The following is a 15,465-nucleotide window of genomic DNA, read 5'->3' as shown; positions in this document are numbered from 1 at the left end:
AAGATGTATATGTGTGACATAATCAAACTTCCAAATTTTTTGTTATTCTATTAAGACAATAAATTTTCGAAATAGATTATAAAAATACCACGAAAGCAATTTTTCATGTTCTAATTTCTTTTTACATAAAATACAAAATATAATTATATATATGTATATATATATAATATGCAGACAGAAAAAAAAGAATCATGAAAGAGAGCATGGAGAGGGAGAGAGAGAGAAAGAGAGAGAGAGAGAGAGAGAGAGAGAGAGAGAGAGATATTCATTCAAAATCTTCAATGTAATAAATTTTCCAACGCGATATATGCTTGCTCGATAAAGTTATGATTTATGTCGGAGATACATTGCATTCTTTCGTTGTAAAAGAAAAAAATAAAAAGGGTCTTTGATAAATTTGATATGCGTGACACACGCACCGATAACTACAACGATGAGACATTTATCCATTTTACAAACACGCATCAAAATTTTTTTAATTAACTATAAAAAGGCACAAAGAGATTAATATATTTTGATCCTTCTTTTCCGTGAAGAGTTAACCAATATTTCTTACTAAAACTTTATTTACAGAGAGCTAAACAATTACAGAAACATAAATATATAAATCATAATTGATTTTAAAAAATAAAAAAGTAATGTGTGAATATAATTATAAGTATAAAATATTATTTTAATTTAAATAATATTCAATGCAGAAAATTAGATGAGCACATTAATAATTTGTTTAAAAAGTGATTATAAGGTTAATCAAATACAAGCTTTATTATTTTAGGATATTATAGGAATAGAAATAAACACAAAAAAAGACATAATATAGTTTTTGCAATAAAAATTTTTTAACTAAAGTTTTTATAAATAAACGGGGAAATTCTCAGTTAGAATCTAAATTGGATTTTAAAGCTAAAGAGTATTGATGCTTACGTGTATTAGGAAATTTAGAAAAAAATTTACTGCTGGTGCTGCAACGTTAGGAAAACCTTTAAAATTGTAGTTTTTAACATTTTCGATTTTTACACTTTTTGCAAAATTCTCACGTAATAATTCAATTTGAACAACGAATTTATTTTCAACAAACAAATTTACGTTGAAAGTAACTATCACACTTGTGTTACAAAATAGTATTAGACAGTCTAATGTATGTTCCAATGGAGAGGAAATTTCACCTTTTACTTATGAAAATTTTAGTTTTGAGATTTTTATTACTAAAAAATCTAAAAATATATTGCTATGCTCTTCTTTTGTGTATATTTTTATTATAATATTAAGCTAAAATAACAAAAATAACAAAGACAGTGTAAAACAAATCCTAATAAATTCTTAACTTTTTTTCATACTGTGGTCTCCTAATGTTGACTTACTTTTTGAAAATAGAAGTAAACGATTAAATAAGTTTTTAAATTTAATTTAAAAATATTTTTACTGCCGAAAGAGAGAGACACATTTATTAATGATTTTTCGGTCGATATTTACGTTTCTTCGAATATATGCAAAGCTTGTTTAACGATGCATTTTCATGCTTTATCAAAAACATATATGCTTAGTTTGTGGATCAAATGACGAGTCAGTATCAAATTATGCAGAAGTGAACAAGTTGAATGAATAACTAATAATAGCTAATAACGCCGAAGCATCTCAAGCATAGAAAAGTATATTTCCGTGTGTAAAAAAAGTGATGAAACACACACGCGCGCGCGCACGCATACATACAAGCAAAAAATTTATGCAAAATGACAGCTTTCTATTGCATAATAAATTTTGTACACAATATTGTACGTCAAAAAAATTATACTATTCATGTTACCTACATTTATTATTTGTGTCCAAATATAGAAGATCAAAATTGTTATTTCTTCAAAATCCTTTAGTTGTTTCCTTAAATTCATACAATTTATATTAAAATTGCAATACTAGTTAAATTTAAAGTCAATAGAAAGTGAAAACCTTTTATAACTCTTCCTCGAACAAAATTTAAATTATTTAAAAATAAACCTTTTATAACTTTTTCTCGAATAAAATTTAAATAATTTAAAAACAATTTTATTGACAAAAATTGTTCAATAGTTTATATGTATATAAATATCATTATACATCATTATACGGACAAATCCTAAATATGCTAAAAATTATCCACAAGAAAGTCCTGATTTACTTACTGATTAACATTAATAATTCGTAACATTACACGTGTTTAAATTAATGATAATATGATAAAGTCGCCTGATTTCTAGATAGCCTAGAAAAAAATATAACACATGTAAAAATTAATATTATAATATTATAATAATTTATTTTATAATTTATATAAATTATAAAAAGTATATATATTTCATAAGTACAAAATGCAAATATACACGTTTAATATCAATTTTTTTTTTGGTTTTGTATACATGTAAATAATTCGGCGTGCAAATAGTTCGCATTTGAATTGAATCGAATAGAATCAAAGTGGATTTATTCTCAAATCTAAAAGATTTGAATTTGAATAGTTCAAGAATTTCAAATCAATTACTCGATTTCGAAACAATTATCTATTTTGATTGTTTTATTTAGGTCTCCTGTGTGGCAAATTTTGTATTAACCCATTACAATCCTCACGTCTAATTGTTTATTGAGATTTCCTTTCCTATCATTTTTGAATTTTTAAACTTTATTTTTAAAATTATTAAAAAATTTGAATAAGTAATCGTTTTTGTAGATTAGTTTCATAGGTATCACAATTTTATAGATTTCGGAACAAAATTTGAAATTATGCTTATACCTTCATAATAAAGTGCGTTAAAATACTATCATCTTAATAATAACATTGTAATTTGTACAAATTTGTATGTATTCAATGTTCATTTAGTAATATATTATCTACAATTACATACCTATTGTCTATACTACTTATTATAATTTTTACTTAAAGAGCATATTATTTTTTGTAATTATTTTCTAAAATTCTTACAATTAATTTTTTCGTCTATAAAAAAGAATCTGCAACGTCATCAAAAATGCTTTACTATGTTTAAATTAGTACGTAGTGTAAATCAAGAAAAAGAGATTCAAATAAAAAAAATTCGATTCAATTCGATTTCGACATGCTATTAAAAATTCAATTCAATTATATTTGATTCAATCTCACAAACGCTTGATTCGCACACTTTAAATATAACGAATTACGCATTAACGCTATATATTTTTATCAAAATTTTATGTATATATGTATGTAAGACATGTATGTGTATTCTATATATGTTTATTTTAGTGTAATTTTCAGATTTAAATATTTTTACAAATATGAAATTGATAACAACGTTAAGATCACTTTTATAAAGCATATCAATAATAACGATATTAAAAAAACGTGTATCGTTATATTTATGAACCATTAATAATATTTCTAAAATATTTTCTTAACTCAAATTCACACATATCTTTAACATGATGTAAAAGTTGACAGTCAAAATACACAATACTAATAATATTATCTCTTGCGTGCCTTCGCATTTAACTGTTACACAAATAGTCTTGGTTTTTTTATTATCTAGTCAATTTATGGTTAAACTTAACCCGATTTTATCCAATAGAATTTTACATAAATGAAGCTTTATTGGATTAAGTCTTATCCTTAAGTTAATTAGATAATGAAAAACTAGAGTATAATGATATAATAATGTTATATAATATAATATAGTAGTACAGTGATCATGCCAACAATAATATTGACAATATTGATTCTTAGAATGCTTGCACATTATCTACTTACACATACACATAATTACATATGTTAATTTCAGAATTAACACATAAATACAATAAAACATGCATATATATAATACAAAATAAACACGAATAAGTGCGCGCGCGCGCGCGTGTGTGTGTGTATGTAAATAATATTGTGTCATTCATTTTTTCAATAGATTCAAGAAGAGTGTGTGTGTGTACGTAAATAATATGTATTATATATATATATATATATATATAATTATTAGAAATATATAAAATTTATCACATTATATCTTTTTATTTTACAGTTTACTTAATAAGAGCGAAAGTAACAATGGGAGTAAGTAAAAGAAGTCTTTTATTCCTAGATGCTCTGAAAAAAAAGCTTCAGTTATCGTAAGTGTATTTCGTATTTAAAAAATCTCTGCTGTCCGAAAAATATACAAAAAAATTGCTTAAACAGATCACTTTTTTTGGACGCAAAAAATTGATATTGAGAAAATGTAATTTTTTCAACAAAACTTTAAAAATATATTTAGGCGCGTAATTCCATCACTAAATCAAACAGCTATTTCGATTAATCTCGAGATTTTTATCTCAAGAATATGTATGTCATAAAATTAGTGGAAAGTATATCTCATAATTACCAGACAAATAATTGATAATACAGATGACTGGAGAAATTATTGTTAAAAAATACATCTCGCTTTTTATCAAATTGTTATCAAATATATATAATATATGCATCTTTCATCAATTTATTATAATAAATAGTTTTCAAGTTATGCCAGTCTCTTATCAAATAGATTGTATATATAACAAAACTTTTAGCAACAAATTATACTTTTTTTTTATTATATAATGTAACTAAATAAACAATTAGGAAAACATGCTTAATTATAATTGGAAGCTGCTGTCATCAATCAACACATGCAACTGTACATTACCGTAGTATATAAACTAGAAAGTATTATGTATTTATAATACGAATCATTATATCGACGTCATGATACTCTGTAAGGATAAGTGAATATGTGCTTAATTAATATAAAAAAATTACATCGTAGATAATTGACATGGTATATACAAATATGTCAACAAATCTGCCTTAGGATTATATCTTGTCAGATAAATATATCCAAAATTTATTATACATATGGTAATGTCGCGACGCCCAGTATTTAAAAAGATAAGTTATGGTAGAGCGAAATTTTCAATGCAATGCAAATTAAACAATTGTTTCCACAAGTTTTTGCATTATGTGTATAAGTGTGTATATATATGTTATTTATAAGTGATATTTATCTATATTTTTATCTATACTTATAATTATATATACAATATATACAATTATATATACAATTGTATATATAATTATATATACAATTATATATACACAATATTTAAAAAGCTATATCTTTTATATATTAAGCACCAAATTATTAAAGAGACATTTCTTTTTTACATTATACATTCTAGTAGATTACACACACATGCACGCACGCATAAATTTTACATATAGCTAGAATCAATCATTTTTATCAATTTTACAATGAGCTATATCAAGGCTAGAAAGTTATAATCAAATTATTTTAAATATAATAATTGTTTAGTTTTCAATAGAAACAAATACAAATAATCGGTACTCGATAATTTTTCATGAATAATAATTTTAAATAGCAACTTTTACTTTTTACCTAATATAATGATAGTACTTTTGCATTAATATGATAGTATTAATCGATGCTGTTAGCAAGTGGAAAAGTAGCGTGCGCGCTTTTGTAATGTATGATATATAAAACGATTTATTTATAAATTTTTGTATGTCATGTTGGAATTTGTAAACTTATTATAGAATTTATATGCTTCATTCAGACATATGTGGTAAATTTGTAGTTTCACTTCGACGTTGTAATCGCTCTGGATGTGAGCAAGCCATCTGACTAAAATCACGAACAACGTCATTGAATGTTTCATCACCAGTGACGCCTATTTCAGAGTCTTTCATTTCTTCATTTAAGAGACCAAGTCGTAATCTGACATAAACATGTTGAGATGTAATAAAACAAAAAATATATATGTACATGTGTATATATGCGCGCGCGTGTGTGTTTATATATAGGTGTGTACACACGTTTATATACATTTATAAAGAATCTTATATAGACAATACTTACAAAGTAACAATATCAGCATTTGCTTCTTTTACAGCAATCGACAAAGGTTTTATTCCACTTTCATCCTCAATATGTTGATCAGCACGATGTTTAAGAAGTAAGCATACTTGTGCAGTATGTCCTACAATATAAATGTAAATATTTAAAAATTACAATATTACTGTTTCTCCTTTAAGAAATACAAAGCAATATTATAAATATATACCTAATTCTGTCGCTAAATGCAATGGCGTTTTTCCCTCGGCGTCTTGACAATTGATACGTGCACCATTTAAAAGGAGATACTCACATGACATAACGGAACCCTGTATACAAGAAAACAAATTATTATTATTACATTATATTTTTAAATATAAGCACAAGTTTTTTTTACAGAGAAATAACGTAAGAAACATGTATATAAAACACAACTCACCAAAAAGTATTCTATATTAAATATTTATACGTTATATAAAAAATATCATACATACACTTATTATCGCTTGATGCAGAGCACTGCGACTTTTATCATTAACATTAGACCACAATTTATCAGCACCGGCCGCTAATGCCGCACACATTACAGGTAAATTGTGCGCTGCTGCAGCTTTGTAAAGCAGCATCTCAGGATGCAGATTTTCTATATCTTCTTCATCAGTAAATTCTTCATCTTCACCAGCCGTTGAATCTTGATCAGAACTTAATTCTAAATTATCATCAATAGCAGGTTTCGGTAAATCGCAACCAAACTTTAATACAGCTAATTCGGTTTTTTCATTACGTTGCTTCTCTGGATGTGATCCAAGATGTTCATTTGTTGAAACGTTTTTATTATCAATTGTGACTTTATTATTGGTACATCTATTGGAATTATCGTCCGATTCGCCGACTGAAAGCGTATTAATATTCACTGTTAATGTATCCATTTCGCATTCTACGGAATTAAGCTTTTGTGCAAGCAGCTCGCTATTTGCAATTTCTTCATGATTTGCAGTCGTATTCCTAATGTATTTATTAGTTTCATTCAAGTCGTTCTGTGAACGATTTAAGATCTTTCCATAAAGAGTAGAGTTATTTCTCAAATCCATATCGGCACTATCATCCGAAGCTATGAAGTTTCGTTCAATTTTCTTCACTTTGTCAACGGTATTCAAACTGTCGATTGATGTGGGTTTGCTTTCGTCCAAGCTCGTGGAAGGATGATTTTCTCTTACAGATGACAATGTTGACGTTTTATTGGCATTACTATTATCGATTTTATCACAACTACGTGGTCTGCGACGTAGTTTACGCACGCTCCATTTTCGAAATCGCATTTGCTCTCGACTAGCATGAGGCTGGCCAGTTGGTATCACATCAGTCAAAGGTTTTACAAATTTACGATCTACATACTTGAACTTTATCCAAGCTTCTCGAACGTTACTAAAGAAAAGAGATGTATAATATATTGTTAAACGGGAATTAGTTAATCAATTCATTATATTATGTACCCATTGCATTTTGGTGTAGCTTTAGTAATGTCGGAAGGTATAGGTAGAGCCTCGTATATGCTATTTACCACGGAATTGCCTAATTCTGCCATCACCTTAAGTATTTCTGGCTCCCAATCATCCAGAGTTAAGGATCGAACTTTGCTATAGTGCACCCCAAGACTTCTATGTACGCCAGAACATTCTAGATGCAGTTTGAAAAATATTAAGTACGCCATGTTACAAATAGTAGCGTATAGCTATAGTGTATACATATTTTTGAATTTTTTTTCAAGTTTACCTATGCAAAGCGTGATGCCCAGATTAATGCTAGCCCACCGTGGATTAACATCGCCACAGTCACAGCAAACCTCATTGCCCGAGATCTTTAACAATTGCTCCCATACTCTGAGATTAAAAAAAAAAAAAAGATAAAATATGTACATATCTCTTCTATCGCGACGAATCGAGCATACGGTATAAATTACACAGCAAAAAGAATATTCACCTTGATTTTGGTTTTGTTAGAAGTTTTGTAGGACTCTTATTATCACGTGATTGTTTGTTTGGATTAATATTGGTGGCTACACTCATACCTCTTTGAATCGCAGCACCAATAGCTTGCTGCATCGCAGTTACCCATGCCAAATACGTTTCCTCGCTGTCTGCTTGTAGTATATGGCTCCTACAAATTAAACATTTTTTTTGTTTATTTACATAAAAAAATTTCTCCCACAAAGCCTTTTTTGATAATCATTACATTCAAGAAAAATCCGAAACGCCTCTACTTACTTTGTCGGACTTAAAACTTCAAAACAATTCCTTCTCTCACAGTCAACTACAGGTTTCACGGTGCATAATCGCAGATCTTCTTCCATAATCGTATATTCTTCGTCACCTATTCGTTTTCGGTATACTAGTTGATGATTCTTCAAACAAAACCATCTTCTATTCCAAGTTTTAAAAGCATTGCTGGTTCTTTTAAATAAATAGCCTTCCATCTTGGAATTGCCCGATAGCAGAGTGGGGATCATATCTCGATTATTAACGTAAATATGACGATTTTCCATTTCTTTTTCAAGTTTATTCGAATCAGTTCTCATCTTAACTAAATTTTCATCAAGATCTTTCAGAAAAGGATCTAAATCTTGAGCAAGATCGCTACCTTGGTGATAATAAGTAATACATGCATGCATATAGCTGAGTAATGTGCCTAATATTTCGTGTCGTTTGTGTGCTTGCAACATTGTCAGTGCGTGAATATAGTCTAACGCAGTGTGTCGAAAACATGATCGAGTAGCCGATAGAATATTTGATGCTTCTTCATATTCTACAGGTCGTGATTTCGGTATTTGAGAATTCCGATTCAATGCAATATCAAGATCACTGGAAATTCTTTCAAAGTAATACCGAGTCTCTTTCGCTCTCTTGATATCACTAGAAAAAAATTGACATAAAATTTCCAAAGGAAACTAAACTGGTTTGATCCAACTAAACTGGTTTATCAATTCTGATTTGAGAATTGACAGTATATACAACTTACTTTTTAATAAAATTATTAAGATCTTTCATCACAGTTCTAGAAGCTTGATCCAATAAAATAGTATGATACTTGTTCATTTCTTGTAAAGCATGAATAAGCTTGTTTAAAAATGCCATTATTTCTGGATTATCACTAAAGTACAAAGATAACTCCCATAGACTATTGGCAAATTGACTACGAGAAAAATATTATTATTATTATTATTTAAGGATTATTATTGTACTATTCTCAATATTTCCCAATTTCTCAAATTTTACATAGATATTTTTACAAGACAATTATAATTGAATGACGATGAAACATTCACAATAGATGTATAAAACTTACTTTTGCTGTCCGACAAAAGCTTTCCCTGTATCAATAGTTAGACTGCAATTTTTTAATACCTGTAAAAAATAAAAATACCATATTATGTGTTTTCTATACATGTAGACTTGTGTTTTCTAAATGTGCATATATACATGGTACATCAGGACATAGTAAGATAATATTATAAATACAAAATTACTTTTGTTAGCGTGTTAAATTGTATAGGTTTTCTTTTTATTTATTCATTATTATACAACATTATTGCCAATTGTTTCTAAAAATTCAATTTAATATTATAATGTCTTAATAAGTTAATATCGTTTAATAGTGTATAACATCATATGATACCTTATCTAACTTTTGTTCAAGTTGATCCACATTTCTCTCCATTTCTTCGATGCATGATCTATAAAATTTGCGTAAAAGTTTAACAATATTTGATAATTTTAAAGAAACAATTTGATTCAAGAGCATATCTTTAAACTAAAAGTATATTTTTAAAAAGTACTTGTATAAGTAAGGGAGAATTAGCGATATGTTCTTTTGTAAAAAAAAAAAAATTAATTGGGTGATTAGGAAGTTATAAGAAATCTTACCGAAACTTGGGAGTATCTCGTAAGCATTCCTCGAATTCAATTAAAGGCTTCATTTTGTACCGTTGACTTTTCAAGACCTTGGAATGCAGTTTTGTCCACTATATTGCGATCTTGAAATATCGTGCGCGCGATATTTTCCATGAAATGATAAGTTTGTTAGCAGTTCGGTACGATTGATAAAATCTCAAGTACTCATGTAAAACCAAGCGCGTTATTCACTATTTCCTACACCGTCCGATTTCTACCGATTCCCACCGTCCTGCGGCTGTCGTCGTTCTTGGTTCTGTCAAACGCGTCAAAAAGTCAAGTTAACCTAAACTAATCTTACCTAACCTAACCTAATCCTAATTTGGACCATGAACATGGATGTAAGAAAATGATTCACATTTCAACGTCAACATCCGATGGATGTCGGCATCAGTCGGTACGCATCGGTGGCGTAGGTCGGCACATGATCGACTAATGTTAATTTAGTTGTGCTTCACCACCGACAGATGGCATTCGTATGCCGTTTTTAAGACAGAAGCCACGGAAACGGAAGAGCGCCAACGCCAAGTTCTGTAAGTTCCGTTCCGTAATCAGCGCGATGTTACGCTACATTTATCGTGACATTTAAATTGACATGTAAAACAAATTAGTCAAATGTAATGTTGGAAACTGTTGAAAGCGAATAATGCGTTACATGAAATGTCTTGGTTCTTACAACGTTCCCGTTTTGGCCTGTTGTTATTACATATTCAGAAATGTAATTGCTGCCGGCGATTCCAACCGCAGCTTTGGATGCATGTACAAATGGAGAAATCTGCAAGAAGGCTTTCAAGAGGCGAAAATTTCCAGGAAACCGATATTTCTGCTAATTTACAAACCGGGTTGTCCGACTTGCGAGAAATTGAAGCCTAAATTTAATAATTCCATCAGAATCCTCGATCTCAGTCAGCAGTAAGTATGTCATTTTTATAGGACATTACATAATTTAAGCGGCACTTGAACTTGAAAACGCAGTTGATTTCGTACAAAAATTTGCATACAATGAAGAGAGTGTACGTGTATCTCGAATTGTAAATTGTAACACGAAAAAAATTCCTTTTTACAATTGCCAACTAACGTAGATAACAAATGCATATAAATGCATATAAATGGGAACAAAAAAGAGAATTAAGCGCGATTAACATACATGTGTCTAAAGACAAACAAATGTATAAAGATTAGTAAGATTAATAGCGAATTTTTGTTGTATAAATTCTCATGACAATACAGCTTTGTTATGGTGGGAGTGAGGAAAGATGAAATGATTCTCATGCAAGATAAAGCAAGATTTCAGCCAGATGGTACCTACGTTCCAAGGATCCTCTTCTTCACTCCGGATGGCGAATTTATGAAAGATATTTATAATCGTCATCCGAAAGCCGATAATAAATATAAATATTTCTACAGCAGTCCGAGTCAAATAGTAGATAGCATGATTTTGGCATTGGAACGTTGTTCCGAAAATTCATTAAACGATACTTTTGAAAGAGGCAAAACGAAAAAGAAGTAACACATTTATCGAATATCAATCTGCCGTATAGTTGGACTTTGCCGAAATAAATTTATCTTGTATTAAAAACATAGCAGTTTCTTAAATATGGTCATAACCATACAGCACAGATTGAAAAACATTGTAAAAACGTTACATAAATATCTCCATATTCTTTTACTGTTTTTTGTCATTTGTAAAATAATGAAAGAAATCAATTAACAATATTAATTTATATATATTACAATTTTGCAAACTCCATTAATGTATACAAAATACAATTTAAAAAAATAAGTTTTTTTACATTAATCGATTTACATCTGTATGCGCATGGATAAGTATAGATGTGTATAAGTTTAAAAAGTTAATATTTTATGAAATGTTTCATATTTTGTATTAATAAATATCAAAACAAAATTTAAAATAAAGTTTTTAATTAAGAGAGAAAAAGAGAGAACAAAAAATTCAAGTATAGTGTATTACATTACAACTTGCAATGTTGCAACGTTTCTACAATGTAAATGAAAACTGTAGTGCTGTATGGGTAAAGAATATTTTACAATTGAAAAAAAACAATTTTGTACTAGTATAAATAAAATTATGTTAATAAGAAAGGGAAAGACAGGAGACCAAAATAAAATAAGCTGCAATAGATGTGTAATAGTAATAGGGCAAGTAAAAATATCAATCGTTTTTGATGAGCCATTCAATCTTTACATAAATTCTGTTCTTTCTAAGCACAGATTATTATATTTTAGAGAGAATAAAGCTTAAGGTCCGATTTATATTCAAAGCGCTATCGACATCATTCTATCTTTGTTTACTAAGCTAGAACGATATAGAGATGGAATGATGCCAATATATATATATATAGTGCTTTGAGCGTGAATCGGACCGCGGCCAAAGTTATAGATATATAATACAGTAGAGATCAATTTAAAATGAATTAACGTTCTCTCTCTCTCTCTCCCTTCCCTCTCTCTTCTCTCTCTTTTCTCTCTTACTCACTCAAGTCATATACCCGCGCCCACGCACGAGTGATAAAGCTCTCTTACTCGGCATTCGAGTCTGCGCCTGTACGTTATCAGATTTAGTACCACATCCAATATACGGTAGCCTATAGCGAGCTCGCAAAGGTAGGCATGACGGCGCTTGCGTTTGCAACAGTTGCCAGACGGTAAAACGGCTTCGCATTGGTCGATGAGTTCGTAACGGAGAACTCACAACCCCTCGTAACCACGCCCAGCTTTTCCGTATGATACGCAACTATCATGTATCTACATTTTATCTTTTTAAATCAACACTATTTTTTTTCCAAGATAATTTTTCCAATAGAAAATTAAAAAAAAAGAAAATAGATATATCTATCACCGTTACTACTGTAATAATCGACAGAGCAAGAATGCTAATTAATGAAATTATATCACGATTGAGTGATTGGATTTACATTCTTGAATTGCAGTCGTTTACAATAGATAAACATTTCTAAAGACAACTGGTGTCTTTAATAAAAGTTACAAGTTTTAATTTTTATTTCAATTTTTTATGCTCAAAAAATTGTTTCCTTTTTTCATAATGCGAATTTTATCATCTTAATGCTTAAATGCTTATATGTTAAAAGAATGTTTTTCTGCTACAAAATTTGATAATAAATCTGTAAAAAATCTGTAAAATGTTATGATTAGCAGAAAACAAGCTGTATGCGAGAGAATGTTCAATCTTTGATATTTTATAATTGTGTAAAAGATACACAGACAAAAGAAAAAAATGCTCAAGAGAAAAATTGTCTCGAGGCGAATACTTAAGTTCAAGTACAGAGAGTGTAGGGGCTTTCGAGCTGGCGATTTCGCAGAACGAGTGGGGCTTACGCACACGTTATACGTTATGTATAGATCTCTTCGCGGACGGTTCTGTATTTGAAGGGTTGCGGATAATATATAGCCGTTTCGGTGGAGAGCTTTTTGGCTTTGACCGTTTCACATCCGGTGGCGGTGGCCAGCGAACCGACCGGCCGGCCACCGCTGGCCCTATGTCGATTGCACCGTAATATCGGATTCGAGCGTGCGCACCTATACTTCTCTCTGCCTCTACGCGTCCGTCACTTTTTTCCCCGTAAAAAGAGAGAAAGAGAGAAAAAGAGTCCCGACCACCATCCTACCGGCGCGACGAATCCGGGGGTGGCTTTAAAAAATGAGCCAGGACATTATTTCTGCTCGTCCCCTCTGCGACTTCTACACGGACTGACCGGTCCAGTCCCACATTCCCTTCCTCTCTTTCTCTTCTCGCTCTAGCCTCGACGTCGTTTCCGCCAGCGCAGCTTGCAATCTGCCGCATCAGCGAATGTGCAAAAATGAAAAGAGAGAAACGGAATCGGCGGAGGGTGCCGGCGGATGACGGAGTTCAGGGGACGAGAAATCGTGATTGGAGAGAAGGGAGGAGAAGAAGAATTATATATCTCTCGCGTGTCTCCCTCGCCTGTCCGTTCGTTCGTTCGGTCGGTCGGTTGGTCGATCGTTTCGGTTTGGATATGGATGTATGCTCGGTGCGGATATATCGAGAGAGAGAGAAAGAGAGAGAGAGAGAGAGAGAGAGAGAGAGAGAGAGAGAGAGAGAGAGAGCCATGGAGCCATTTTCAATTCAATCTATTAAAAGCACGTCAAAAAGTCATATGGTATTTCACCAGCGCGGTAGATCGCAACGAGATCGCGCGAGCTTCATCGCGATCCGACAGCATCCTGAATGGCGTGCATCAATAGGTATATAGAATCACATGGATGACGTATGCATCTATATACATGCGTTCAGATTCCCCACCCGAGTGTCCTCAAATATCATTTTATCCTTGTTGTTAGTTCTCGGATTATCGTATCCATCGAACAAACAGGTTACATTGTAATTCGGTATGCGTAGAAAGAACCATCAAGATCGAAGCATCGTATATAAGCATCTCCTACCTGCGCTTTCTCCTGCGAGCCTTTACGTGGCAACTATAATCTAATCTCGCTTATCCGATCGCAGCTCTTATTCGATCAACCGTTCGTGTAGTGTCAAAGGTGAGTTCTACGTTTGCAAACAACGTAATTCGATATTGTCGCGATCTGGATCTCGGTCGTGCCATTTATTCGAGGGTGCACGTGATCCGCGAGAAATCTCGAATGTACGTGGACGAGCGATATTTTGAATCAGAAATAAGTCGAATACTTTTGAAAGAGATATACATTTTGAGAGTACAAAAAATTTAAGAGCGTGGGAAAAGGAAATTTGCAACAAATCTTTTTAATTTATTAACGTCAGAGGAGCACGACTTGTTTGTATGGTAAACATACATAGACGTCAAGTTTATATGGACGCGTATATGCATATTGTTCTAATTTCTTTTTAAAAGCAATAAAAGTATAAGCAAATTTCAATACAGTTTTATAATTTTTTACATTAATTTGATCACGATTGGATATCTCGAATCGTCTCGTCGAAAGAAAAATGAGCAATTTTTAAAAGATAACATTTTTACTCACTTTATATAATTTTTCCAATTTTGCGTTGCGAATTTTGATACGAAAAGTATATGATACTTTATGAACGGGCATATATTGGCGAACCTATTGGTTTATTGATTTCCCCATCGGCACGTTCACTTTGAGTGGCCGATGTGCGAGAGTAAAAAAGGTCCGTGTTTGTATATACATATACGCCGACGTCACACACACACACACACACACACACACACACACACACACACACACACACACACACACACACACACACACACACACACACACACACACACACACACACACACACTCTCTCTCTCTCTCTCTCTCTCTCTCTCTCTCTCTCTCTCTCTCTCTCTCTCTCTCTCTCTCTCTCTCTCTCTCTCTGCCGTTTGGAATACTTTTATTATTGCTCATAAGTTGCCATCAGACAAACATTCTTTCCGCGAGCATCATAAAAAAAGGTATTTTCCATTGCGAGATTGTATTTATATTTGCTCGTATGACACTCTCGATGATGCTTGCAGCAAACATGTTCAATTTCATTGATTGCTAAATTACAATGTGGATAATTTAATCGAGTGGAAATTGGAAGATTGCGCGTGACGCGTTATTACGTTACGAGTTGTGACAAGTATAATTATTTACCCATGATAATAATTCAGGGAGTCATC

The 15,465-nt window shown here is 31.3% G+C and overlaps 2 protein-coding genes across 4 annotated transcripts; one reads left to right on the top strand and one right to left on the bottom strand.

The window, feature by feature from the left end:
- Nucleotides 1-264: 264 nt before the first annotated feature.
- LOC105836543 (arf-GAP with coiled-coil, ANK repeat and PH domain-containing protein 2) lies at nucleotides 265-10,151 on the bottom strand. 3 transcript variants are annotated; one of them, XM_036285419.1, is made up of 12 exons: nucleotides 9,785-10,150; nucleotides 9,537-9,594; nucleotides 9,207-9,265; nucleotides 8,880-9,053; nucleotides 8,129-8,773; nucleotides 7,845-8,021; nucleotides 7,638-7,744; nucleotides 7,358-7,541; nucleotides 6,359-7,289; nucleotides 6,094-6,193; nucleotides 5,889-6,009; nucleotides 265-2,236 (listed from the first exon to the last, which is right to left on the bottom strand). In XM_036285419.1, exons 1-12 carry the CDS (start codon nucleotides 9,835-9,837, stop codon nucleotides 2,197-2,199), a joined length of 2,649 nt encoding a protein of 882 aa, XP_036141312.1. In that variant the 5' UTR covers nucleotides 9,838-10,150; the 3' UTR covers nucleotides 265-2,196. The 3 variants fall into 3 exon arrangements, with proteins under 3 accessions (XP_036141312.1, XP_012536089.1, XP_036141311.1); XM_012680635.3 differs by lacking the exon at nucleotides 265-2,236 and adding an exon at nucleotides 5,528-5,747; XM_036285418.1 differs by lacking the exons at nucleotides 265-2,236; nucleotides 9,537-9,594 and adding an exon at nucleotides 5,528-5,747 and having other exon boundaries at nucleotides 9,785-10,151.
- A 155-nt stretch (nucleotides 10,152-10,306) lies between these two features.
- On the top strand, nucleotides 10,307-11,442 carry LOC105836541 (thioredoxin domain-containing protein 12-like). Its single transcript, XM_012680630.3, has 2 exons — nucleotides 10,307-10,723; nucleotides 11,042-11,442. The coding sequence occupies exons 1-2, from the start codon at nucleotides 10,458-10,460 to the stop codon at nucleotides 11,319-11,321; spliced, it is 546 nt and encodes a 181-aa protein (XP_012536084.1). The 5' UTR covers nucleotides 10,307-10,457; the 3' UTR covers nucleotides 11,322-11,442.
- Nucleotides 11,443-15,465: the final 4,023 nt, after the last annotated feature.

The sequence above is a fragment of the Monomorium pharaonis genome, chromosome 4 (assembly GCF_013373865.1).
Source record: "Monomorium pharaonis isolate MP-MQ-018 chromosome 4, ASM1337386v2, whole genome shotgun sequence".
Taxonomy (NCBI): domain Eukaryota; kingdom Metazoa; phylum Arthropoda; class Insecta; order Hymenoptera; family Formicidae; genus Monomorium; species Monomorium pharaonis.
This window is presented reverse-complemented; position numbering and strand designations above follow the sequence as displayed.